A 26,650-nucleotide genomic window follows, 5' to 3' on the forward strand; every position below is an offset into this window, starting at 1 on the left:
ATATTGTACCAATACTGGTTTTGTCACCGATAGGTTTACTACTTTTTATACTTGAGTTTCTATCGAGTTTGAAAAAATGGCTGAAGTACCTGTCTACATGCAGTCCATGCAGCAAATGGACAGAGAAGAACTGTATGTTTGTCCTTATGATCCTGTTCATCGAATTCGTGCAAACCGTTTTATCAGGCATTTATTAAAATGTCGAAAAAATTTTCCAAACACTGACTTGGTATGTGTCTGTACAATGTATGTACATTGTACATGTATGTATGCTTTAACTGTTGTTGTTGATACTAGAAGATACTTGATACTACTTTTCTAATATATTGGTTAAAGCTACAGTTTACATTTGCTGCAATGCGCATAAGTCTACATAATACTTTGTCACATTAATTTTGATATTGATATTTTGTTAGTGGTGTTCTTTTTGCCGTATTATTTTGTATTACAGTAGTCGAACCTATAAGGTACCAGTAGCTTTATATATTTTAAGCTGCCATGATATTTCACTTTTCACAATTTTTTTGTCAGGCTGTTTGTGTTTTCAATGCTCGCCATGTTGTTCCAAAGCCAGAACTACAGCTGCATCTTAGCACTTGCCCAGACAAAAGAATGATTGAACAAGAACGAGCTTATGGTAATAACAATTATATATTAAATTGCGAAGGTTTTACTGAAAAATCAAATATCATTTTGAAAAGAATCTTACATACGTTTTCATTGAGATGGAACTTGAAAGTAAGAATGCATAAAGCACTAATTGGTGACAATTTATGACCTTATCTTATGTTGACTTATTGACAAAAGAGCTGGTTTGTACTTTTAATTGAGATCTAGAAGCCAGTGCATGTGTTTTGGTATCAAGTTCCAATTGTTATGTACTCAACTGCAAACTTTAATTTTTTTTCATCATGTCATAAATTAGCCATAATCCTCGTATTTAATAAGTCACATCTCTCTCGAGCACGCTTTAACTTCAATTCGCGTTTTGTTGCTGATTACCTTTTTCCAGACCCCTGCTATATTATGGCAGGTGGTATTGTTTTTTCGCTTTGAATGCCGGAAATAAAACTGACCCGAATCTATTTTTAGAACGCTTAGCCATTGATGGCGACGAAGCAAAAGGAGACACCAGTGTTCCGCCATATCATGATCAACCACTGGACATTGAGGATGGTGAAGATTGGGATAACGAGGTATCAGGCCATCAGCTAGGCTAGTCACTTAGATTCTACGGTATGGGTTGATGTTTTCATCATATGTGTAATTGTGTATTGTGTATTATGTGTTTACTTTCATGGTTGATAGAAATTTTATGGGATGAACAGAATGTAAATAGTCTCAGCCGGAATACTAAAGTCATTGTTTACTTTGGTTTTGATGCACAAACTCACAATATCAGGTCAGTACCTTCCTTGGTAGCCTATATTCATATTTGTAGCCAAAACCATTCGGTTTGCTACTATTGGGAGAATCCGATTCGGAAAACTCCCTAATATTCGGAGAATTTTTTTTTTTGCAGATTTGTAAATTTACAGGAAATTGAAAGGAATTAGCTAACAATATAATGAATGAAACAATCTCGCTTTCTGTTGCTTAACATTAAGATTAAGGTGTTTTTATAGCCTACCTGATAATACTGTAGAATACGATACGGTACCGTACTGTCATAAAGGAAACTGCTCGTAATTATGCAAACAAGTATGTTTGGTATCAGCCACAATTTCCAAATGGACGCATGAACTGGTATTTTTTGTTTGTTTTGTTATTTGACATCGATTGAACCATCTCCGGCGTTTTTGTATTGACTTACTAGGGATTGAAATTTTCCGATAGTTGAGGATTCGAATATGTTCTAAGTTTGCATACAGACGGCGACGCAGCATACATGTCAATTTTATGTGAGCAAACATTTTAATTTAATAGTTCAAAAATAAATTTAATTCGCTTTCTATTCTTCGCTAAATTTCAATTTATTTTTCTTTGTCGGAATGCAAAAGAAACGATATTGTGAAATACAATACAAATTCTCTAAATAAACAGGAGGCAACGTTGGATTTTCAAAAAAATATCCGAAAAAGGCTGTCTCCGAATAGGGGTCTTCTACTATTCAATGAGTCCGATTCGGTGAGTCTGATTCGGTGAGTTACTAACTTCTAACCCCTAACCCAAACCCCTAATCCTGAAACGGCAATGATAATTAGGCTATGGTACCCGATAATTTAAAAAAAAAAATTGAAAAAATCCCCCGTTAAGGGATCGGACTCACCGAAACGAGCCATTCCGTCCGAATAGGGATTTCTCCGAAACGGGCCATTCTGAAAGCCATTTGAGATCACTTTTAGAAATATTTCCTTCTTTAATATGCTTTTAAAGTTTCCATCCCAATATATTTCTTGATTGGTTAACTTTAGACGGTTTTTCTGCTCAAGCTTCAATTAAGGCTCTGTGATGTAATAATTTAAAGACAAACAACCGATACAAAACTCAGCATTTGCTTCATTGCAGGTTGCTGAGTTTGAACAACACCGGCCAAGTTACAGAATTGTGAAGACAAGCACTCGATATACTTGGGATGACAGGAACAGCGAAGAACCGTAAGTCTGAGTGACACAATTTCTTCACACTGGGAATGTGTTTCGGATATTTCTCAAACTCAAGCAGATTTTTTATTTTAAGTTTAATATTTTCTACACAGATTCCCTGAAGAAACACCAGCTCAGATTCAAGCTCGGCAAACTGCACAGACATGTCAGCCCTTCCCAATGGAAAGACGCCCCCGAAACAACCCTCAGCTGCGCAGTGGCGTTACAGGAATGGGCAGAGGACATCTTATAAAGCAGCAGCTTCAAAATCAAGGAAAACAAAACAAGTAGGATGTGATTGCTATTTTCTTTTAGGTAGTGCTGTATTTGGCATTATCAAAGTTATCGTTTATACAGTATATTACGTTTTTATGACAAAATAGATGTTTTTCTGGATTGGCAATGTATTGTATAGTATTCTGTGTATCCACAGTATATACATGAGAAGAACTGGTAAAATAGCAACCGAAATGGAGATAGATTTAAAACTTTATCTCATTAGGAATCTAAACCATTCTTAAAGCTACACTGTTGTATCATGAATTAGTTGCAACATACAATTGAATGAAGTTGTGAACGTGTTTCACTTTTATTGACAAAACTGTCACATTGTGAAAACTAGTGTTGCCGTTTTTTTCTAGATCAATGGGTTCAAGAACGGGCCCCACTGTTGCGTCTCCATCACTTGCTGCCAACTTTAAATTCAAGCCTAAAACGCAGATGGTGCACCCCGAAAGAGAGAGGTTGTATGATAGACCTACTATACAACGTAAGTGATGTATTCAACAACGGAGCTATGAATTTAAGAATGCAGCTATGAGCATAAACATAAATTATATTGTCACTTCGAGCAAAAGTTGTGGTGGGATGTATAGACAAGTTATATGATTTGCGAAATGCTTTTAAGCTGCATAGCCAAACTTTTTTCTTACTATAAAATACCTTTCAAAAAAGCAAATCATGGTGAATAAACTTATTTGGTAAGGTGGCACGATAAGTAGCGGGCAATGAGTAAGAAGCTGGACTGAACTTGGCGGTTATGCCACTTGTATTTGACTATCTGATTATTCGAATGATATCCGTTTTAATAAACTTGTCGTTGAGTGGAATATCACAAGCATGTATCAGATCTGAGAACAAATACACACGGAATTCGTGCTGCTTTTGTTGGACCAAAGTTCCAAATTTTGCCTTAAACTTTTGCGAAACCAAACCTTCTGTGGCTTGTTCTTCAGTAAGCTTAGAATTGTTGATTTTTGTTCTCCGGATAAAGCCGAGTGAAGACAAAACGACACCTCACATTGTTATGCAAGTTAGCGTTCGGTCAACATTTTTCACAAGTCGCGCGGCCAGCACCAGGGGATTTCCCTTCACTTCCCGACAGGGAAACTTTTTGTTGGTGCAGATGTCGTTTTGTTTGAACACTTCAGCACCATGGAAACATGCGATATATGGTAAACCGACAAATGCGCGGAGGTTTTGAAGAAACTTTAATGTAGCTTAAATAGTTCTTGCACATTTCAATTAATTTTTATCCTGTAGCTAGCCTAACATCTTGGGTACGTACTCCCAAAAAATTACGTCATTTCCGGTTCGCGTTTTTAAGCAGTTAATTAAAGACACACTACCCTCATTTTCACTTAAAAATATGAATGCGTGGCGCCTATTAGGGATATGCGCACGCGGAATATCATTGCGCGGAAGCCACTTAAATAAATAGGTTTACATCATCTATTGCACAATCGAATGAATGAATAACGGCTCACAGGGCTTAGGGACGTCGGAACTCTCTTCCTGTGACCCCAGCAGTGCCGGTCTTAGGGTATTTCGGGCCCTGTGCGGAATATGCTTTGCGGGCCCCAATGACAATTATCCAAATCATCCAATTCAGTAGCGTAGCTGGGTATTTTGAAAGGGGAGGGAGGTTTGAGGGCCGGCGGGCGAACGGGCGGCGGGAGGTTTGAGGGCCAAAGGCGACCCCCAGTGGCAGGGGGTCTTGGGGGCCTCCCGCAGAAAAAAAATTTGAAAAATTACTTTGAATTTGGTGCATTTTAAAAGCATGTTCAACAAAAATTTGGGTATGAAACTGTCTAACTATCTCTATGTTTTCTGCATTTTCTGAGTAAATTACGGGCCCTGTACAATCGCACGGTTTGCACACCCCAAAGACAGGCACTTCCCTCAGACCAGGGTATTGGTATTTTATTGAATTAATACTCCTTGTTGAATTGGTATTTCATTAAATGGATAAAGGAAAATTGCTCTCCTGAACATTTTACGTCATTCTTTTTCCTTACAGACTGGCTACTTCAGTGAATCAGCAGGCAGACATCAAGTAGCCTACGCAAGTTGCATAGCCTACCGGCAGGCTACTAAGAAGATTAGTTGGTTCCTTTTCGCCGCTTCCTATCGTCTGTTGTATCGCATTTGTGATCGCACTGTATATAGGCTATTGCATGATATCGCAATGGGCGCAAATAAAACATTTACTTATTGGATGGTTTTAAACCAACCATAAGAGTCAAACCAGCGCCGCTTGATCTGATTTGATTGAATCTTTATCCTAGGACTGGGAAAGCTTCTTGCAGAGCTTAATCCTGGCAGTTTCGCATACTTGTAGAGGCTTTGAATCACTGACGCAGGCCCGGTAACCGAGATTGACAGAGTGAAGTTTCCGATTGTTGAAGTCTTGTTGCCGGGGAACTATTCCAAATTCCATCCATTAGATGCCGCTGAATGGAGAGCAGTCCTTAACGTGCGTTGCTCAAGCGTATTGAGTGGCGTAGCGGTCAGTGGAGTGGTGCCTCACTCTACCGGCCCGCGTTCAATACTCGGTGCGTCACGGGAAGCCTCACTTAACTCTTAAAAAATTGTTGCTCAAAAAATATTGGTACCGGTAGGCTACGTGAGAATCACATCACAATGAAAGAATAAGAACACTTGATAAATCAACAAGACTAGGCGAAACACAAAATGAACAAGCACACATAAGCAGAAGAGTGGAAATGGATAAAATCGACCAACGATCCTCACGCAGTGCTTCTACCTCCGCTTTTGATATGATGTCGGAGCATGGAAAAACTTCGATGTCTTTTTGAAGGTGAGGTCGGATGCTTTCGTGAACACCTTCCTCCTTTGGCTGCATCTTCAAGCAGCAGTCGATTTCCAAGCTGGCAACTGGACCTTCCTTGTTTTGTAAAAAAAAGTAGTGCTGCCAGATCTTTTTGTATCTTATTTATTATCATTAAAACTGTTTTACTTCTGGGGCCTTATTTTATTTTTTTGCATAAATTGTCTCATATGATATAACTCTAATTTCGATCACAACTTATATATAATAGCACAAACTTTCATCAACTCGTATTCAATAACTTCAACTCTCAATCAAGAAAAGGGTCTAATAGAATAATTTCTATAATTTTGTAATATAATTTCTATAAATTGTATAATTTCTAACTTCAACTCTCAATCTAGAAAAAGGCCAAATGTATCATTTCTAAAGCCAACAGAATCTAAAAAAAAAAAAAATCTGTGGAATCTGGCATTAAAAAGTCCAATCTGGCAACCCTAGCACACGACCGCTCATATAAACAAGTGACGTAATTGAATCTTTGATTGCGTGGTTCGTCCGAAAAAAGAAAACTAGAGAGAATTGGTTTGTTTCATTTGATATGACGACAGTATCTGCTCTTCGCTGCAAATCAAGAAAAAAATGGCGGTAATAGGATTTCTGATGAGCCAGCAATAGCAAAGTCGATTTCCCTAACGGCAAAGTTGTTATTGCAGTAAAATTAAAAAGTTAGATTTGAAGAGAAATTTTTCTACGAAAACAAAAAGGTAAGATGTTACATTTTCTATCATTGCAAGAATGGTGCTAGTGCTACAAAATTAACCAGTTGGAACCTACAATATTTTTGTTTGTTTATTATAATTTACACCTGCGCGCATTCGATGGTGTTTTAGCTGTTACACGCATTTGTCGGTTTACCTAGAAGCCTTTGTGTACGGCTGTACGTATGGCCATTGGCCAATCAACTAAAAAGAATGAAAGCCGCAATCAGCTGTTTCTGTCGCTGCTTCTCACTGCTAAAGCAACAAGCAACATGAGTGACATAACACAATAGACGCGTTACCTTTAACAAAATATACTGCAGCAGGGGATGGGAAAAATCGGAAACTTTACTCTTCTTCCTTAAAACATGTTCTTGAGGTGCAGGAGGTTTGGTTTGAATCTTTATCCTCGGACTGACAAAGCTTTGATAGGTTATTCCTGGTACTCTGGTAGTTTCGCATACTTGTAAAAGCTTTTGACGCACGCCCGGTTACCGAGATTGACAGGGTGAATTTTTCGATTGTTGAAGTGTTGTTACGGGGGAATTATATCATCCACTAGGTACCGGCGAATGGAGAGCAGTGCTTAGAATGCGTTGCTCAAACAATAAGTTAATAGCTGTTTATCTGCTAATTAATTTCATACAGATATTACCCTAAAAGTGTTTCCAGAAAGCGCTATAATCCATTATTTAAGTGTAATTTTGCAAAATTTTTCCGGGGGAGCATGCCCCCGGACCCCCCTAGAATACGCGTGCCTTCGGCACGCTCTAACCCCCACCAGTTTCATATCTTCCCCTTGCTCAAGCCACCAGGATAGACCACTGCACATCAGGTGGCGATGTCTTAAATCAAACACTTTGTCGTTCTCTTCAATTCATCAAATATTTGGCCCCCCAAATTTTTTTCCTGGCTACGCCACTGTAAGGGCGCAGTAGAAATGACATGAGACCGGTTTGTTGGCTGGGCTAGTACGTAGCAGTGTCAACCTACCAGATGATTGCATTCCTAAAACTCGAACTTTAGCACTTTGAATTGATTGAGTTGGTTTCAATTTATCAATGACAAGGTACGAAAGAGCTTTGTATTTTATTACGTGACAATAGTTAACAAAACGTAATGGAATGAAGCAATAATAAATAACCAGATAGGATTTTTGGAGGTTTGTTCTGTTAGTCCAGCTGCACACAATACCCACCACTCAAAACGAAAAATTAGAAAATTTGTCGCACAATCAGCAGACAATATTCATTTCATTGTTCAGTAACAAAATTACAAAGAAGTTCTTTCTCGTCAAAACAGGGCAAGAATAACACATTTAGAAATAAAATATTAGATGTTTTTTAACATAAAAATTACTTGAATTTAGAGAGTCGAGGACATTCTTTTTGATATAAAATATGGTCGCTTTTCCTAACAATGATGAATGACACAAGCTCAAATGCTGCAACAAAAAACGCTCAACAATACAAAGTAAGCATCATAACTAAGGAGACCCCATCTGGTTTTGCAACCTCACAACAGAAAGAGCTGCTAAGTACAAAACAGGACATTGAAAAACATGAACGATGATCGTAAAGGTAAAAAAAACAGTGACATTGCTAAATGCAGGTGTTTGTCCAATGGTTTTGAACTAGCAGAAAACATGTAATAGTTCTAACATGCAAACGTTGAAGGCCCAACACTGGTGTACTTGAATCATAATGCGCTCACTCGGCCGAAGATCTCTTAATGTGCCATGCAAGAAACACCTCATCACAAGCGACTACGCTATTACTTCCACGTTATTTCCCTGCCAGGGCAAACCAGCATCTGTCGTAACAGTGACGTCATCAATCACAGTAACAGTGACGCCATCATCACGACACGATTCTATTTCATCTGAACACGGAACGACTCCGTGCTGTTGGCAAACAAGGTCGATGACGTCATTTAATGTGTCCAACACGTCACTTTGGACGTCAGGCGTAGTGACGCAACTGTTCACAGGATTTTCGTCAAGCCTAAAAATGCGGTCATCATCGCTCTGCTCCTCCCCAGCTTCTTCCAGAATCATCTCGACGTCATCCATCAGGAGGTTGACGTCATCAAGGGACTCTGATGACGTACTGCTCGAGTCTACATTTTCAATTGAGTGGAGTTTCGGTCTTATCGTCACCACACTGGGAGGAGAAAGGGGCAATGCCATGACGTCAGGAAAAGTGGTAGATGACGTAACAAGTGACAGTGGTGATGATGTGACAACCAGGGATTTGCACATAGGAGATAGCACGTCCTCTTCGACGATCGGAAAGTCTTGTGAGGTATCAGAGGCGGCAGGATGGTCAGCAGAGTAGACCATGAGAGGAGGAACTGTGGGAAAATGGGAAGTTTTGTGAGAAAGAGACAGATTTTGGGAGGGTTCGGTGGAATCAAGGGTGATGGGGGACTCAGTATTTGTTTCAGCATTTTTTGGAGACAATTGTTTCTTCACGTCTTCAAGACTGAGTTGGGTATCGTTTTGTGTCTTGCTCAAGTCCGGAATCGAACGCGTGGTGGAAAGTCGAGGGGATCTTGGAGGAGTCCGGGAGCCGGAACGAAGATCGTAATGATTCGTCAGCGCGTGAACGCGACCAGAAGGAGGCTTGGAGCTGCAACTCTCACTTCGTGCAAGAGCAGACTCACGTCGGGGACTGCGCTTGGGGAGATTTGCGATGAGAGTGATGGGGGAAGATGTCAAGCTCCTGCTCCGTTTGCAAGAATTCTCTCCACTTTCCGTGACTTTTTCATCTTTAGTCGGTTTAACCACATTAGCAGGCTTGGACAAGCTCAACGCTTCTGGTTTGCTGTTTCGACGTATACTCAAAGGAGATAGTTTTGATTTCTTTTTCAAGTCGTTCTTTTCTTTACTATTCCGTCTAACTGGATTTCCGTTTACAGTCATACTTCTATTTCGTTGCCAAGGGCTTGAGCTGCCACTTTCGCTTTTAACGGAAGCTGATCGTTTGACAGTGACCGCCGGCTTGGCACCCGATTTATCCAAGGTCGACTTTTCGGAGCCAGCACGGCGAGAAATAGGCGATTGATTCCCCGCTGATTGTAGCGAAGGCCGGAACTCGTTGATGGCTTCTTGTAGCGAGTTGACCCATTGCTTCTTGTCGTGTTCGTCAGCAGCAATAAGCGTGTAAGTGACGTTCAGTTCTTCAGACTTGACGCGGAAAGAATGCTTTGCTGTGAAAAGCAATAGATCACAGTTAGCATGACGCTGAAGTTCACTATGGATTGCGCACAGTGGATGCACAGTTGCACACTGTACGTTTTTGTTTTATGTACGTTTTGTTTCGCATCTAAACAAAAATAAATGACCATTCATCCATCCACTATCAATATAAATCGACTCAAATCACCTGAGGTCTCATGACATTCAGATATTCTGACAACAAAAAAGACGTCTCACCTTTGTCGCTGCTCAGCAGGCCGCCGCGGAAGGATCCGCTCAATTTCCCTCCTTCTTCCGTCTCCACGACAAGTGATTTAAGGGGAAGAGGTTGCCTGTAAACCTGGTAAGTCAGCTTCTCTCCCCTCGTGGCGTTTCTTGTCAGAACCAAAGCGAGGTCGAAGAGGAACACGTGAAGTTTCTGTTGAAGTTATGAAAAATAGTAATTGGTCAAGCCAAAATTGGTTAAGTTTTAGGTAATTTCGTTGATTTTTTAAAAAGCATCGTTTATTGCTAAGTAGACAGAAAAATCACACGTTATTATTTTTTTTGTAATTTAATTAATGCAAGGCATTCGCTTAACGTACCGTTCCACGACTACTTTTCAATTGACCAGAGCAAAGTATCTTCCGACTGTTGTCAACATCTTTGCACTTTTGTTTGTCGTCCAAATATTCGAGCTTGCTTTGCACAAACCTGGACTGTCTTTCCCCAGTCAGGTAATCGACCCTTGCGATTATGTCGTTTATGATTTTCAACTGCAACAAAAATAAGACTCATGAGCTAATCTTGTCTCGCAAAAGAAACTCACATGACCTTGTGCTGTGATACATGAGCGTGCATGCACGTGAATTTCACATTGCCAGATGCTGCACCAACACCATTTGAACATAATGTCATCAGCGCTGCGCAGATACACACTGTAGACAGGGTGACGTCACAAAAAAATCTTTTTGTCGCCTGCGAGAAGTTATTTATTGGCCAATTAAAAGACAGAATGTTTCTCAAGATCGTGACTGAACAGACAATAACAATATCGGCATTTCAAAGTACATTTGTCCATCGATTCAGTGACAGATGGTGTTATTCCATTACAATGGAATTTCTTCTTTAAAGTATTAGTTTAGAGCAGAATCAACAAAGAGTTGAACTGTTTGAAGCTATACTTGAAATTAGTAGTTACACGAATAGTTGCAGATCGTGGTATCTCGAATTGTATGTTCACACCAAGCATAACTCCATTTGCACTAGCACTACAAAGCACAGGTGAGCTACTGGTAAAAATAACAATTCTAAACTAATCCATCGTTAAATTGATTGGTAAACAAGATCGAATTGTTTTCGCATCTTTGTAACAAGCAGATTGAAGTGAACACCAATACTGGAGTGTTGCTGTGTTTGTTTTTTTAAACTAGATTTCAAATTAGGAAATAATACACTGCACGCTTCTACAATGCTTTGCGCACAGCAGATGAAATCGTACAAAAAGCAAGCCGGATTTTCTGCCAGCTTTGTAGCTGTAAATAATCTAATAATCTCATCCGTACTTTAGCACCAGCAAGTCGAAAGAAACATCACGGGCTTTCACCATATCGTGTTTAGTTTACAAATGAAACTTAATCTTTGGCTTATCTCGAAGAACTGAGAGATAAAACCCGTCCTCAATCTCTTAATTGACCCTTGCAAAGATAGTCTACTCAAGATGAGAACATTTAAGCAGGCACCACTAATGAAGGAAGTTACTTTAGAAACGCAGGATGACAAGAACAAACAATTTTTTTTGATAAAAGAACCCATGAAGCAAAAGCCGATGTCTTTGTGTCCAATAAAAATAAAGTTTTTCAACAAGCAAATACGATTCATTAGATTGATTCTAAGTCCACAGATTCAACTAGTGCAAACGAATGGCAATGTGGCACTTCAGATTGCTTTCCAAATATAATAGGTGATTTGAGTTTTACTTTATTTTTGTCTTCTCCAACCGCTCAGAACCACCGTTTAACTTCACACAACTTATGAAATGCCATTTTCAGTTGTTTTTGCGTCGCTTTAACGTCAACAAAAACTAAAGCGCACCAAAACAATGTTTTTTAGCCGCGACAGATTCAACACCGACGCAAGACCAACCCAGACAGCAAAATCCGTCACTTTTACGTAGATTCAACGATTGCAGATGCAAAAATGACGGATTTTGCTGTCTGGAAAACGGGTGTCCACTGTCCATGTATCAAACTAAAAGATTGTTTAGTTTTTCGCAGAACAAATATGAACCGTACAAAGCCGATAATTGTTTGATGATGTCATATCAGAAATTTGAAAGGTGTTTTTAAAGAAAGCGTGGCAACAGTTTATATATAGAAACAAGGAATCATAACAAGGTTACTAGGAAATGACTCAACCCATCAATGAACTGATTGATGGAACAAATGCACAACAACTGCCGACCGAGCAATAGCCTTTTTACATCGTTACAACGTCTAGTAACGATTGAAAGTGTTCGCCAGCTGACAGTACCCGACGTTGCGCGGTGCAGTGTAAAGCAACAGGGCGTCAGCTTGCAAGAAAAAGCTGAATTTTCTAAGCAAACCAATATCTTGCGATGTTCAAAATAGAGGGCTTTGTCATGCGCTAGATTGGCAACAAAATTACAACATCGACGCGAAATTAATTTCTTTTTATAAAATTGAGATAGATTATTATGCATATTTTGTTTTTCTTTGACAAAAAAAATATATATATCTAAACGATATTTTGCGATTTGACCAGTTTCTCAGCATTTCTAGTTTGAAACGATCCAGTCCATGACTCGCAAATAGGTTTTCATAGAATTAGAAGGTTTATTTACCTACTTTTGATGTCAAAAACACGTTTCAAGATAACTTTGAAGTGAAAGATGGCAACTACTGACCACTGCGAGGTCACATTTGAACAACATAAAAAACAAACGCAATTTCACACTAAATGCGAATGATTTACAAGACACCACAATTCTATCGAGTCCAACGAAGATCATAAATTAATTGACCATCGTTGTCGCCTACAGACCTGCGAACAACTCGCCCAGGAACATATGATACTGTTTCCTGGTTTGAAGAAATAGGTTTTCTCGTTTGGAAATCGGAAATAGATGACAGAAAACCAATTTCGCAATCAAAAACAGCAAAATTGTCGCTGATCAGCAACCTAATTGCAAGTCATAAACTGCAATTCTGGCATCGATTTTGCACAAGTATCGGTGAGAATCTATTCATAGAAACATCAGTATCCCATCAAGATTACAAACAATCTAAACATGGCAATTTTTCGAGCAAGGTTGCTGCGAAAAAGGCGAAGCGTAAAAACAAACCCACATGAAGTACAAGTGCTGTAGAAATAACTTACCGCTCCCTGAAGAAGGGCAGTGTCTTCGTGGTCAGGGGGGGTCACCTTCAAAATGGCTTTCAACAAAAGTGGATATTTGACCAGCCGGGAACGGGGGAGATCCAAGTATGACCACAAGTCGAGCTTGCGGCTGAATGGAGATTCCAGGCATCTCTGGAGGAAATCACGGACTCTCTTTTCCCTGTTGACGACAGCATCCAGAGTTTCCTTGGCATCGGCTTGATTCGCGCAGTATTCGTTATAAGGGGAAAGGGTGGGAAACTAAGGAAATATACAAACACAAAGCATTAGCAAATGTACATTGTACATGCATTGTAAGTGTCATTACGTCCTAGAAAAATCTATCGAAGTTACACAAAGCATAACTGAAGCTACGTAAGAAATCGATAGATATTGAATGCTACTTTTTATGGCCCCAATCACGAGCCCAATGTACAAAGTACACTGTACAATGAATGATGATGAACGTTTTTATGACATAAGAAGTCATGACAAAGGTGTTTTTATTTTGACAGTCAACTGACTACAATGAAGACCAAAACCACTACTTGACTAATTGTGAGCTTTCTATCGACAACCCTGAAGAATCGGGTGGTGAGAGCCGTGGCACGATACTGAAGGTGTTGAGCATGCAACTGCGTCTTTGGAAGAACACTTAAACGCATGCCTGAAGGTAGACACGAAGATTGGCTTCCTTGCCTTCCCGCTACTTAATCAAAATCTTCAACCACTAAGCGAAAGCTTAAGCGTTAAGCTTGCATAGGGTAAAAACATTCCGAAAAATATCAAATACGTTGTGAATGGATTGTGGATAAATGAACATACCCAGTCAATGAACACTTGGCCAACCATGTTGATTCTGCCATCCGCTGCTCGTGCTTGCTCCAATCGAGAAAGGAGGTCATCATGAAGAGGAGGAAGACAGTCCAGCTTCCCAAAGATGCGAGTCACTTCTTCAGCAGTCAACATCTTAAGAGTCATCATGGAATCTCGATAAGTCTAAAAAGTGAATTGATGAGAAACGATGAGTGAAAATGCTAACGATTCCAACAGCTGGTCAGTTTGAATGAAACTGGTAGCCAGGTACTAACGTAATAACTTGACAATAACAGCACATTTTATCATCGAAAATCATTGCTTTATTTGAGCTTTTAAGACATAAATGAAGTGAAGTTTTATTTCACGTAAAGTGTCAGATGCAAAAATCTTGTTCGTTTTAACTTCATTCTTTTGTTTTGTTTTGAATGAAAATCTTGTTTTTGAAAGTAACTTCTGTATCGTACGTAGACTAGACCAGAGGTTCTCAAATCTCAACCGCCGGTCCGTGTAGCTGCAAAGCTTATTTTAAAATGGAGGCATTAGCATTGTAAAATTGTGATCGCACTGTGAAACAGTCCCAGCTGTAAAACTGACATATCTCCACGCAAAATTGTTTGATAATACAGGTTAACTTTTTGATGACCTAAGTCTGTGCCGTTGATAAGGTTTTCGTGACAAATTGCGTGTAGTTTTCAAAAAGTTTTGAAACACAGAAATACATAACCAAATGGGGAATTTTGTCCTTGATGTTGGAAATTTTCAAAGTCGTTGGAGACGAAAATTTGAAGTTCCGGATAAAGGATCGAAAGGTCAGGCCTGCAATCGAAATTTGCCAGAACCGGAGTTTGAGAAAGCAAAGATCTTTTCAAAGACAATGCGGAAAATAATGGGAAAAGAGCGTTTCGGAATGGAATGGAACAAACGATTTGCTGTGGAAAATGCTGGTGAAATGGAGTTGCGATTTTAAAAAATTAAAAAGAGTTGCTGGGCATTGTGAGTCAACACTTGAAAGAGTTGGCTAACAATTTTGACGATCATTTTGCGTAACATGAAGATCTTCGACATGGAAACTTTTGGATAAACAATCCATGCATTGATGATGTCAACACATGCGACCTTAATCTTCATGAAAAAGAAAATCTGATTGAATTACAATATGTTGTGCTTTTACTTTGCAGTCCATATTCGGAAAACACCATGTTGTCACACTTCTGGTTATCTGTTGCAAACGAATTCGTGCCTAACTTTCAAAACAATCGAATTGAGGATAATTGTTTCAACTAGCTATTCAGAAACGACAATTCTTTTTCATCTCTAGCTTTAATTAAAACAAAGCAAAGAAATCGCCTGGATGCAGAAATAAAGCTACGTGTTTAAGAAGATTCTTTGATGTTTGTAGGCTAATGGCAGCGTAACAGCAACAAATTTCCCACTGACACTGATTTTGTGTGCAAATGGATTGACATTTTTCTGTTTGAGTTGATTTGATTGCCGTTTTATTCCAATTTGCGAGCTGAATACAAGTCATATGCTATATATAACCTTGCATTATGGTACGCAACGGCAGCTTTGGTTAACAAAACGTCGCAAATATTCATTCTATTCACTACGATTTTTGGTTGCCGGTCCTCGAACAGTTTTTAAAAATTTTGCCGGTCCTCCAGTGTTAAAAGGTTGAGAACCACTGGACTAGACTACTAGAGCATTTGAACAGAAAACTACGTTTCGACAGATCTTGTTTGATCAGCCACAATTAACGTGAGAACCGTTTTTCCGTTTGGTAAAACAAACAGAAATAGAACTCGCATGACACGATGAAGCCATTTTCCTGTCATTATTAGAATTGGCAGCAAAATATATTGAGCTTTATAGAATACCGTATCAGTAATCACCGGATGCTGGACATTTGCCATAGAATTAAATCACTTTGTTAAAATAATGCAAGGGCAGGGGAATCTACGATAAGGCTTCATACGAGACGACTAAAAACAAAATAGTGTTTTGAGTTTGGTGGGACGGAAAAACCAGAGAAAAATATAAATAACCATAACGTAGTGAATACATTTCGTTGCCAAAATATTTCTTCAGTTAGGCACGAAAAGACGCAGTTTTTCGTTGGATAGCTTACCTGTTTGGCCATTTTTAGATCTTGTACCATAATTCGCTCCCCTTGGTAGAGCTCGAAAATCGCTTCTTGCCGTTTTAACTCGGCCCGGTCCAAACCGGAGTGGTCAAAAGTCTCGCACCAGAGCTTGCTACCCCTGGTCTTGGTGGCACTCCCAGTTCCACGACGGCCGGGGGTACTCGTGGACCCTGAAGAGGCTGACACTCCCCCGCTGCTGCTGCTGCTGCTGTTGTTGTTGTGGCTGCCAGGGGGGCGGTATGGTTTGAACGTGGGACCAGAGGACTCTTTGAAACTGGACGACCTCTGCGAAAAACAAAGGAATGATTAGAATCCTAAAGTCAGTTCTTGTTCCCAATCAGAAGTCAATATTTTTTCGTCAGCAGCTGCCATCTCTAGATTAATTTGACCGAAGGCGGGTAAATGCGTTAATTACAGCGTAGGTGTTCTGAAGAATATTCTGTTTATGTTTACTAAATATTGACCGACCCTGTCAGCAAAATACATCGTTTTTTCATTAATTTAAAGTCTTTCAAAAAAACGGTTTTTGGAGACTGAGGAACACCAAATAAACTGAAATTCGATAATTTTACAATTGTTGGTTGAAAAAGTAAAATGCATTGTTGGCATGCTAGCAAGAGATAGCATGTTGAGACTTATAATAATATCAATTACCCGACTGTGGCTAAGTACTTGCGGTGGGTTGATTAGAAGTGTTATTTTACAAAACCATTAATTACATTAAATAATAGCAGCACCAAGAATAGATGGCCGATAGATATTTAGTTGCTGTGAAAAAAAAATTGGCACATTGTAACAAAATGAATTGAACTTGGAAGCAAACTGGGAAAATTGTTCGTCGAAATTTACAATAGTGATTAGTATGAACGTAAAAAAGCAATTTGTGTCACGGAATAATTTTCGTGCCATATCGCCCAAATTAAAGTTTTACAAAAATGTCTTTGTACCAGCATTATCAATCCAGTACAGAACCAAGTACAAATATAAGCGATACAAACGTTCCATAAAATTCAGAAAAAATTCATCTATTTATAAGCAATGCGATAAAATTTAAACACTTTGGCTAGATTTAGCAAAAAGTAAACAATTCGTCATATTTTTGAATAAAAAATTTCAAACCTGATATATTTCTGCTTGCTCAATTTTGTGAACAGTCATGATATTAACTGTCTTCATTAAGTAGCGTTGCAGTCTAACAGGCATTCCATTCAAAATAGGCAAAACTTCGGTCATTTAAATCTAATTCAAGTTACACCTTATTTCAAAAGTTTCTTGAAACAAAAACACAATGTCTTGAAATAAATACTCCAACTTGCAACTGTGTTCATTTCCTGGTGGCTTGTTAACAAAAACATTTAAGATATTGAGTAACTAGCCAAACTGAAGAACTTCACCCAAATTCCATGCTAACAGCCGATCACAGAAAAGTTGCCTGTTTAATTACCTCACAATTCAACATCTTGACAATGGTCTGACTTCTTTTATCTTATGCTTTGCATTGAAATATCATTATCTTTTGCTTTGCGCTCTTTCACTGATATAAGACTGAGGCCTTTGAGAGTGTAAAAACCCCACACTTATATTAAAAGCGTTTCTAAGTCAATGAATAGCCAGTTATTCTGTATCTAATTTGCACGAACATTACGAAGCTGTGTCGTCGTTTGATGTCGTCAGAACAAAAACTGTAGCAAGACCCTCGTTTCTAATAGGTCATGGAACTGAAACCAAAGAAGCTGCTGCTCTATGCGTGCGACCAACTCATGATTAATTCGTGCTTTCAAATCCTTCTTCCTATTGTGCAACTTTCAGAAAGTGAACGAACGCCGATCCTGAAATGACCAACTTCGTTACTTTTCAGGTTCACAAAATATGAAGGCAATTGTCATGTAGACGTGAATTGTTGAACACGGAAACTTGGACCTAATTGTGGAAGTCCTTGTCAAATGCACTGCCGGTTTGCGATCAATACTTACACTTGGCTGTATTGCATTGAAGTAACGTTTCAAGTTTACGTAAACATCTTCCTTTTATAGCTAGCTCCTAGTCAGCAAAACAATTCTGGCAGACGTTAAATCAATATAAAAGTACTTCTTGTTAGGTGAAAACCCGGCCATATTTCACCTCCACCTGGAACTTAACGTGTGTTTAATGTTGTATAAACGTATGATCATTCATTTTCTACTGGAAGCTGAGAGTTTTCTTCTTGTTCGTAATTTCAACTGCTGGCTACATTGAAATGATGACAATTTCTGTTACCTGGTTTGTCATGGCAGTTTGATAGCCAGTGCTTTCAAGACGAAATACGTTTGCTGTGATCACACGACATAAAGTGACGGTTTGGAAAACATGGCAAGAATGTTATCAATTTAGAAACCAATTTAATCCATTTTGCGTCATTAGTCGCATTTACAAATGTGTTTGCAAGATTAAGAAAACTAAAAGGTTAACGGACTTATGCAACTGCCACGATGGCTACGAATTTTATACAGTACTCAAATCAAGCCACGAAACCAATAAGCGAAATTCCTTTGAAATCTCTAAGAACTTCCAAACTGTCTTGTTTCTATTCTCACTATCTCTATGCAATGCTGGTCCTTTGACTAAGCATTTTCAAGCTTGTCGGAGCATATTCTAAATCCTCAACGACTCAGACCGAACATGTAGATTTTTTGTTCACTTTGCATCAACAATATGAGATTTTGTGCGCGACTAATGTATCTGTTCACTTCGCTGGGAACGCCTCACATCACCATAGCACAAATCGCATTCGCCTCATTCATTCTTCAACGCAATTACTGCAGTAAATCTTAAGCCGCCTTTAAAATGGTTTTGATTGAACCCTTTCACTTGCAATCAAAACGTCCGCGATGAATTAATTACTTAACAAAACGCTGTGGTTCAGTGACAATAAACTGCCATGGTCACTAAGACAGTGAAGTTTGTCATTGCTACATTGATTCAACGTGTGCAGACGCTGAATCCATGTAAAAAGGACGAATTTTGCTGTCTAGGTAATGAGCCACATCAAACACTACATGCCTCTTGTACCTGAAGCTGCCAAGCGATTTAAAACCGAAAAACCTCAGACAAGTTTTGTTAAAACAAAATATTATTCTTGCAATGAGTCACTGTTTTGTCAGGCTTCGATGCCATGTGTGCCCAACTGCCCATTGTGAGAAAAGGACACTGTCTTCCATCGCCTGAAAACCATCCCTAGCTGAGAACTGTTGCCTTTTACAACGGAGCAATGTTACTAAACGCTGGGGTTTCTACGCTGACTGAAAGTTGGTTTCGATGCCTTTTATCGTGATATGAGCTCATTGTTGGCTGCATAAGCTTCGTGCATATATCTTCCTACATTCTCACTTCTGCAAACCTATGAACGATACATTTTGGTTTGAATATGTAAATAATTTACCTGCAAAACTGAAGAAAAACAAGCGACCTAAACAGAACAGATGTGGTTTCACAATGATAAAATAGCGCTGTTTCCCTCGCCGTAAGTGCTGAAGAAGTCTATCAATACGAATGCTGAGAAAACCACTGAAGATAAACCAACACTAAAACTACCCGGTTTTTCGTTGATTCAACGTGTAAAAATCAACATCAAAGCAGTTTGTGTTGTTGACTGAGACATATCATAAAGAACTGCGTCACGCTAACCACAAGAGCCAAGGAACATAAATGCCACCAACAGGGGACTGCAAGCGAGGCGTAAACAACAAGGGCTTTTGAATGCAAGTTCACACGATCAAACAACGCTTCTTCGAAGACCAGGGGAACTTGAAGACTGACTAAGATCGAAAATCGACACCAAAAAAAAAACTCGAAGAAGATCACGCTATGAAAACATGTGTTCACAATACACGTCATACACATTGTCTCAACCTTTTTCAGCGTTCAATCGATGCATAAAAAAGGTGGCGATTAAACTGTGAAGTGACAACTGCTTTCAACCATAGCAAGCTGTGGCTTCGCGTGTCGAAGGCGTTGCCGAGAGATAAGTCTCCAATCCTAAGTTCGACACCCAAGCGTGTATGCTCGGCCGTGTTTTGATACTTTAAACTTAAATTATATGCTTGTAAGTGATGAGAGCATCTGACCGATGCCGCTAAGGTCGTAACCTTGTTGAAACAACGTGGAAAAGGTAATTTTTGATAACCAGGTGAGGCTTTGACGACTTAGCAATAAAGGATTGAAACAAGAAACAGAAACAAACGTCCTAATCAGTGAATCAGCTTTTTTTGCATTGATTTAACGTCTGCTGACGTTTGTTAAATTTACAAAAAAATGATTTGCTGAGATATTCCCGTCCACTTGGAAGTTTTTCTTTCGGTTTTACAAATTTTCTACACCTGTTGAACAAACGCAACAAAAACGTTATTTTGATGTAACACGACAACAATAACACACAAACCTGCAACTTGTTTCGACCTGGCTTCCCAGGAGATATGAGGTTGGCAAAGGACGCTACAGATTTTCTCAATGTCTTCACCCGTTTCGAGCTGGGCTCCTGGGAAAACAAAAACAAACGAATTCAGGTAAGGCCACGAGTTAGGTAAGGCCACGAGCCGCCTAAAATATTAATGAAGTTGCAGAAAGAAAATTGTCATCCACTGCATCTGGAAAATTGAAACTTTGGGATAAATGCAAAAGTTGGGGGAGCAAAGTCTCGAGTTCATTTTGTTTGATCTTTAGTTTAGGGCATAGCACACGATTTCCCATGGCACTCACCGAAAGATGACAAATCATTGCCAACCGTGTACACAAAGGCTGGGAAGAAAATACACAGCATTTGCACACACACGTGAAAACAAATTTCGATTTAATTTAACCTTCCAAAAAGCAACAGCGAAGTAAGATGATACAACAGCTGGCAAATCAGTCTACTTCACATGATTTAAATGTTGAATCAATGTAAAAACATTGATTTGCTAGTTTCCATTTTTCAGTTTGATTGGGAAATTAGAAGACGACTGCACGCTAATGAAAGTGTAAACACCACCAAAAAGTAACAGTTATCCATTTAAGCAAGAAGTTGCAACTGAAATTACTATCACCCCTTTTCTTTACGTTTATAAAACGGCGAGCATGTGATCATTGCCATTGAAAGCTAAATATCCATATGGTCGACCGATGAAATCCCGAGGGACTATGTTCTTTGAACGTAGCAGGAGATATAAAAATCCAACATCGAACAACAGCACGTTGTTGGTGACTGCATGGATTTGTTGGACCAAATCTGTCACCCTTTGCTGGACGTACAGAAGGTTACTGGAAATGTCAGTGAAGAAAAACTGTGGACAAAGGCTTTCCATAATTGAACATCCTTCACGAGTTCTACTTTGGGTAAGCATGGTTTCTGGTTTGAGTCATAGTTTTGGTTCACTCAGTGCAGTGAAAGTGACGGGGCTGTTGTTTTGTTCAAAGCGCGAAGTTGAATTTTAAAACACAACCGACACGTTTAAACAGGTCACAAAAATCAGAAAGAAATAATGCAAAAAAATCTTTGAATTTGAACACACCACTGCAAAGACATGTTTTTAATATTCGCAATAAGTTATACGCGATTGCATTTGCGACAACACATCGAATCATAAATCAACAAAAAGTTGGTGGATGACTCGGCCATTTTGAAAACCACCAAAAGTAGGCGGCAGTTGAAGATGGCGCAGCCACCCGCTAACGACTGTCGCCGAAAAGTCTGCACAAACAAATTTTCATAGATCATATCGAACCGGTATTTTTGTCAATCAGACATCATACAACGTTCAATTTGCAATAGTCGTCAGCCTTATGGGTTGAAATGAACTTATAGAACCTTTATTGAAGATCACTCCATAGGCACATCCACCTCAGTGGAAAAGTTCAAGTCAAAAATTGAGCTTATCACAAAGTTTTCAGGGAACGTCACTTTTACATCATTTCAACGTAAATTGAAGCCCAATTGGCGGTAAAGTCATGCCCAGGAAAACAATACAACTTTTCTTTGAACCGACGGACTGTGCCATAAACATCTCACATTAGGATATTTAACAATGTTTTTTCTACATGCCGTTCAAGAGCGAATTAGTGCCAGAAGCGGGAAAAAAGCATTCCGCACTCTATCGCATTACTACGATCTATTTCAATGATAGATAATTTCTTCTGTTTTTTATTGCAACTAAAGTACGAAAGAGTGCATTTTGAACTTGAAATATTTCACTTTAAACAACCAAGCGTCCCTGCTGTGACAACTATTAGTTAGAAAACCTATGGTGTGCATAGTCACCACAGAAACATTTAACAAAGGTTGCGCTTTTTTCCATTTCCTTTGTGTTTGGTGGTAATAAAACACAGTGAAGAGAGTACTTTATGTGAGCAGGGTTATTATTTCACTTCTGCACAGTTAATGATGTATTTGTTGACATATACATCACCAACAACAAACAAAAAGCATTTGTTTTAACAGTAAATGCCATTCTTTGTCTTTTTACAGTAAATAGATATTTTTAGATGCTTGGTCAACAAAAGTTCGTTTCGTGGTACGTTGCGAAAGGATTCTGACGTATTTCGACAATCGCGCAAGCATATTTGCGTTGTGTAGAATAATATCAAATGACGTAATCAGGTGAAAATTGCCGACAAGCATTTAACGAAAGTGGTCAGCACGGCCATGACATCACAAAGAAGTGATGTCACGAGGCAGCTGCCATTGGTGGAAGGGAACCTCACTGCTAAGTATGTAAGTGATAACCTCACCAACTAAATACTGATTTGAATTTTAAAAAATTTAATTCTGGTCAAAAGTGCATTTAATTTCTATGTTGCAATGTTACCGATGCAAGGTAGTGTCATAAAAAAAAATAAACGCTTAGATTGGGTATTGAACCGGTATCCTATCGATTCGCCATTAAATTGGCGGCAGTGTGTCACCAAGAGGCTTTTTAACAACACGGTCTGCAACTCTCTTTTGTTGCACAGCACTGCCACTAAGCAAAAGCAAAATGAACCTGCAAAACAACCAACGATCAGGCGCAGCTCAGTGAAGCAAAGTTTGTTTCATAATCTGTCAATGGCCATGTTTCGAAAGTTGAATGAGGTGATATATTGTAGCGACATTGATTTAACAGTCACATTTTACAGTTTTTGTGTTTGTTTCAATTTTCCTTTTTTTAACATTACAAGACGTTGATGTTGAACTTTTGTTCTCTGCCATTACACGAATTGCATCAATTCAAAGCAATTATAATAATTACTGGTTGGAGAAAATTTAGATATAATTACCGATGAAGTAATCGCCTTAATAATCGCGAGCCACACCTTTGTTAGCACAAAACAACTCAACAAGCCAATTATCTCAATCATTGTTGCACCACGCGTTGCAAGGCTTCAGCGCAAAACGATAGCTGAAGAAAAATAGACCTTGTGAATTTTCATTGAGATTGAATACTTTCATGCCCGATCACATGGCCTTGTTTTCAGTAGCACCAAAATCATTAAACTTGGAAACCGCTGCAAACAGACACGACCAAAAAACGTTGAATAGTTTTGACAACTTTCTAATATTAACGGGGTGGGACGAGTTTTAATCTGAAGTCACGCCACGAAATTTTACTGCTCCGTAAAGAGATTACAACGCGAAATGTCATCGTTTACGATAGTTTGACGCAGGTATATCGCCTGGGGCTGCTATTATCTCTTCTCGGCCACAACCGACGCAATTGAACGAACCAAGCAAACAAATCATCAAAATGATAACTAAATTTAAGAGCATCGCTCCTGAAGCTTTTCCAGTTTCTTCTGATGCTGCTGCATAAGTCAACGTGCCACTTTTGATCTGACACAACACAGTCTGCGGGTGAGAAGCAAATTCCCAGACGGCATATCAACCATTTTTTACATTGATTCAACGTCTGCATACGTTGAATCAATGAAAATACAGTTGATTTGTTGTCTGGGTTAAAAGTGAGTGAACATTTTCCGTTTCAGGTGAACTCTTTTAACCAAAACTACATAACCCTGAAAACCCATGAAATAATAACCTTTTAAAACCCACAAAAAAGGTCACTTTTAAAACCCACAAAAACGTCACCTTTAAAACCCACAAAAAATTGGCCTTTGGAAACCATAAAAATAAATCGTAATACTGAAGTAATATTGCAATGACGAGAGAACGTCCAAGAAGAACGTGGAAACAACAAGTGAAGGATGAGTTTAAAAAAGTCGGACTGAAGGAGGAAGATGCAGGGGACAGGGTGAAATGGAGAAAAGGGATTAAGACAATTGCTGCGCGGAAACAATCGACCACCCCCACTAGTGGGGAACAAACCGACGATGGATTATGATGATGATGATGAGAGACGGTAAAACGTTTTCAAAGTTTTGTCCAGAGCTTCTAGACTATCTATATACATTTCTAGAAGATCTACACATGTATACCTGATTTTGACCCGATCTATGAACGTTTTGAGACGGAGAATTTGCTGGAGCACCGGATAAATAGAGATTTAAAAACTCATCTTCGTCCATATTTTCAATATCTTCAATAGAATGACCCTTTCCCAACAAAAACTGAACATCATTGACGTTGTCACTGCTGGTGCAATGCGATGCATAACGGTGGTAAAGAACAGCAACGCGGAGTCTTTCTCTTCCTGTTTCTTCCGACATTCTGCATGTGGCTTTAGACAATCCTCCAGAAGCTGACACAGTGGACGCACGCCACCTGGAATCGTTTCGCATCTTTTCATAAGTGGGCAAGTCTTCCATGTTGAGGGACAAAACCTGCTTTGATCTTTGTGCTCCGCTCAGGAAATCGCTGCTTGCTGACTTGGTTAAATTTGTATCGTTGCTTTTCTTCGAATGGCGATTTTGATGACGGCGAAGAACCACGCCAGGATAGCCGATAGCACGTTTGACTGGAGAGTCGACGACTGCATTCTCGTATTTGGTTGTTGAACTCGAACCGGATCGCAGGCGTACGGTAAACGATGGTTTTTTCTCTTCTGACAACTGAAGTAAAGTCGATGTTGGTCTATCTCTTGACCTGTCAACGACACTGCGTCGGTTGGCAACACTGAGTTGGGGTGACGATGCGTATATTGCATTGTTCTTAGGGGATTGAAGTTTAAATTTTTCGTCATCGGCGATACACCTTCGTCGGGGTAAGGTAGTGGCTGTTACATTTTCCTGATTTGCGAACGCGTAAGGTAAAGTTATCAATGAACCACCAAAGCCGGCTTGCACGGTTGTACTGGAACTGTTGGTAATCGTACCGCTGTCACAAATGTCACCAAGACTTGCAGAAGTACACGGTTCGAGCGAATGTGCCACTCTGCATGGAGTGTGATTAGATGATTTGCTAGTTAGAGCCTTTTTTCCAGCTTCAACATAAAACTCAGGACCCCTATCTGTAGTGGGGAGTTGGGCATTGCATGAAACACGACTGCAACGTCTGTGTCTCTGTTTCATGTCTTCAGAATCATCATCTTGCAACATATCTTGAGAGGAATAAGTTGCAGAGGAACGTTTGGACGTGCATTCAGATGGCGTTTTACTGCTGTGCTCGGATTCACTGGTCACCACGTAAGTGCCAGCACTACTACCGTTGCTTTGCGATCGAGAAGAGAGATTGTCAGCCGAAGATCGATGTTCTTCTGGGATACTTGCTTCAATTGGATCAAAATTCAACGAGTCAGTTGGAGACATCATTTTTTTCCCAGTGAAATCCACATCTGGCTGTGACGAGGGTGTATAGCTTTCTGTTCTTGCGTACTGAGAAGTGCAGGAGTTCGGATCATTCCAGCTCCGTCGTTTCTTTTTGTTTTTCTTGTTTTTTGTGAAATTTTTTAAACGAAACGATCCTCTACGTTCGTCAGAAACAGGAGCTTCTGAATTGGCGGAATCTAGGTTTCTATGATGATCTTCAGAAGACATCAGTAGTGATGATCGTTTAAAGCGTCGGAAGAAGCTGAAGTCCAACATCATTGATTTGTGTTTATTTCTCTCTAGCGACGAGTCATTCGGATCAGTACCTCTGGGAAGAGTACAAATGGAAGACACTGGATGAGAATCTTCGGCAATATCACTGAAATCGTGGAGGCTTGAATTTTGTGATGGTGAAAATTCATCCAGATTGTGACCACGAAAAGGGTCCACAAGAGACCATGGCCGACGGACAGACCAGCGCTGTGATGACGAAGATGAGGATGCAGATGCTGAGGAGGCAGTACGGGAACTTGATTCGGATCCAGGAATGCGTTTGTTCGTGATCTCAGTGCCACTGGTTTCATGAGATAACAATGACCTATTGGTGACAACACAATCAGGCCTTCTTAGGACAACAGTAGTCCCATCCGGGGCACGATATGTCAATCCTGCTGCATCAACGGTAGCGACGTCACTGTCATTCGAGTTTTGCTTCTTCAAGGACTTTGGCTTCTTTTTATGGTGACGCTGTTTCTTCTTACCCGCGGAACGGGTGTTACTATCAGAAATCTCGCTCTTGATATTGATTGACAAACTATCGGCACTTATTTCTGAAGGTTTGGATTCAAATATTCCATCACTGCTGTCATGTAATTTCTTCTTCTTTTGTTTGTTCGTAAAAAATCGTTTCATCCTCATGGCAATGGCTAATACTCCTCGTTTAGAATTATATCCACGTTGTCATATAGATTTAAATAATAAAACAACTTATAAACGCAAAAATTA

The 26,650-nt window shown here is 39.5% G+C and overlaps 2 protein-coding genes across 3 annotated transcripts; one reads left to right on the forward strand and one right to left on the reverse strand.

The window, feature by feature from the left end:
• Positions 1–13,825, forward strand: LOC145782619 (uncharacterized). Of its 2 annotated transcripts, none has more exons than XM_082594431.1 (7): positions 1–229; positions 532–637; positions 1,093–1,196; positions 2,509–2,597; positions 2,699–2,872; positions 3,227–3,354; positions 13,509–13,825. In XM_082594431.1, the coding sequence occupies exons 1-7, from the start codon at positions 77–79 to the stop codon at positions 13,514–13,516; spliced, it is 762 nt and encodes a 253-aa protein (XP_082450557.1). In that variant the 5' UTR covers positions 1–76; the 3' UTR covers positions 13,517–13,825. The 2 variants fall into 2 exon arrangements, with proteins under 2 accessions (XP_082450557.1, XP_082450556.1); XM_082594430.1 differs by lacking the exon at positions 13,509–13,825 and adding an exon at positions 4,885–5,108.
• On the reverse strand, positions 7,491–26,650 carry LOC145782618 (uncharacterized). The gene is made up of 8 exons (XM_082594429.1): positions 24,377–26,650; positions 20,373–20,468; positions 15,941–16,240; positions 13,819–13,992; positions 12,994–13,254; positions 10,200–10,370; positions 9,853–10,033; positions 7,491–9,626 (listed from the first exon to the last, which is right to left on the reverse strand). Exons 1-8 carry the CDS (start codon positions 26,561–26,563, stop codon positions 8,182–8,184), a joined length of 4,815 nt encoding a protein of 1,604 aa, XP_082450555.1. The 5' UTR covers positions 26,564–26,650; the 3' UTR covers positions 7,491–8,181.

Source organism: Aplidium turbinatum, chromosome 13 (assembly GCF_918807975.1).
Source record: "Aplidium turbinatum chromosome 13, kaAplTurb1.1, whole genome shotgun sequence".
In the NCBI taxonomy this organism is placed as follows: Eukaryota; Metazoa; Chordata; class Ascidiacea; order Aplousobranchia; family Polyclinidae; genus Aplidium; species Aplidium turbinatum.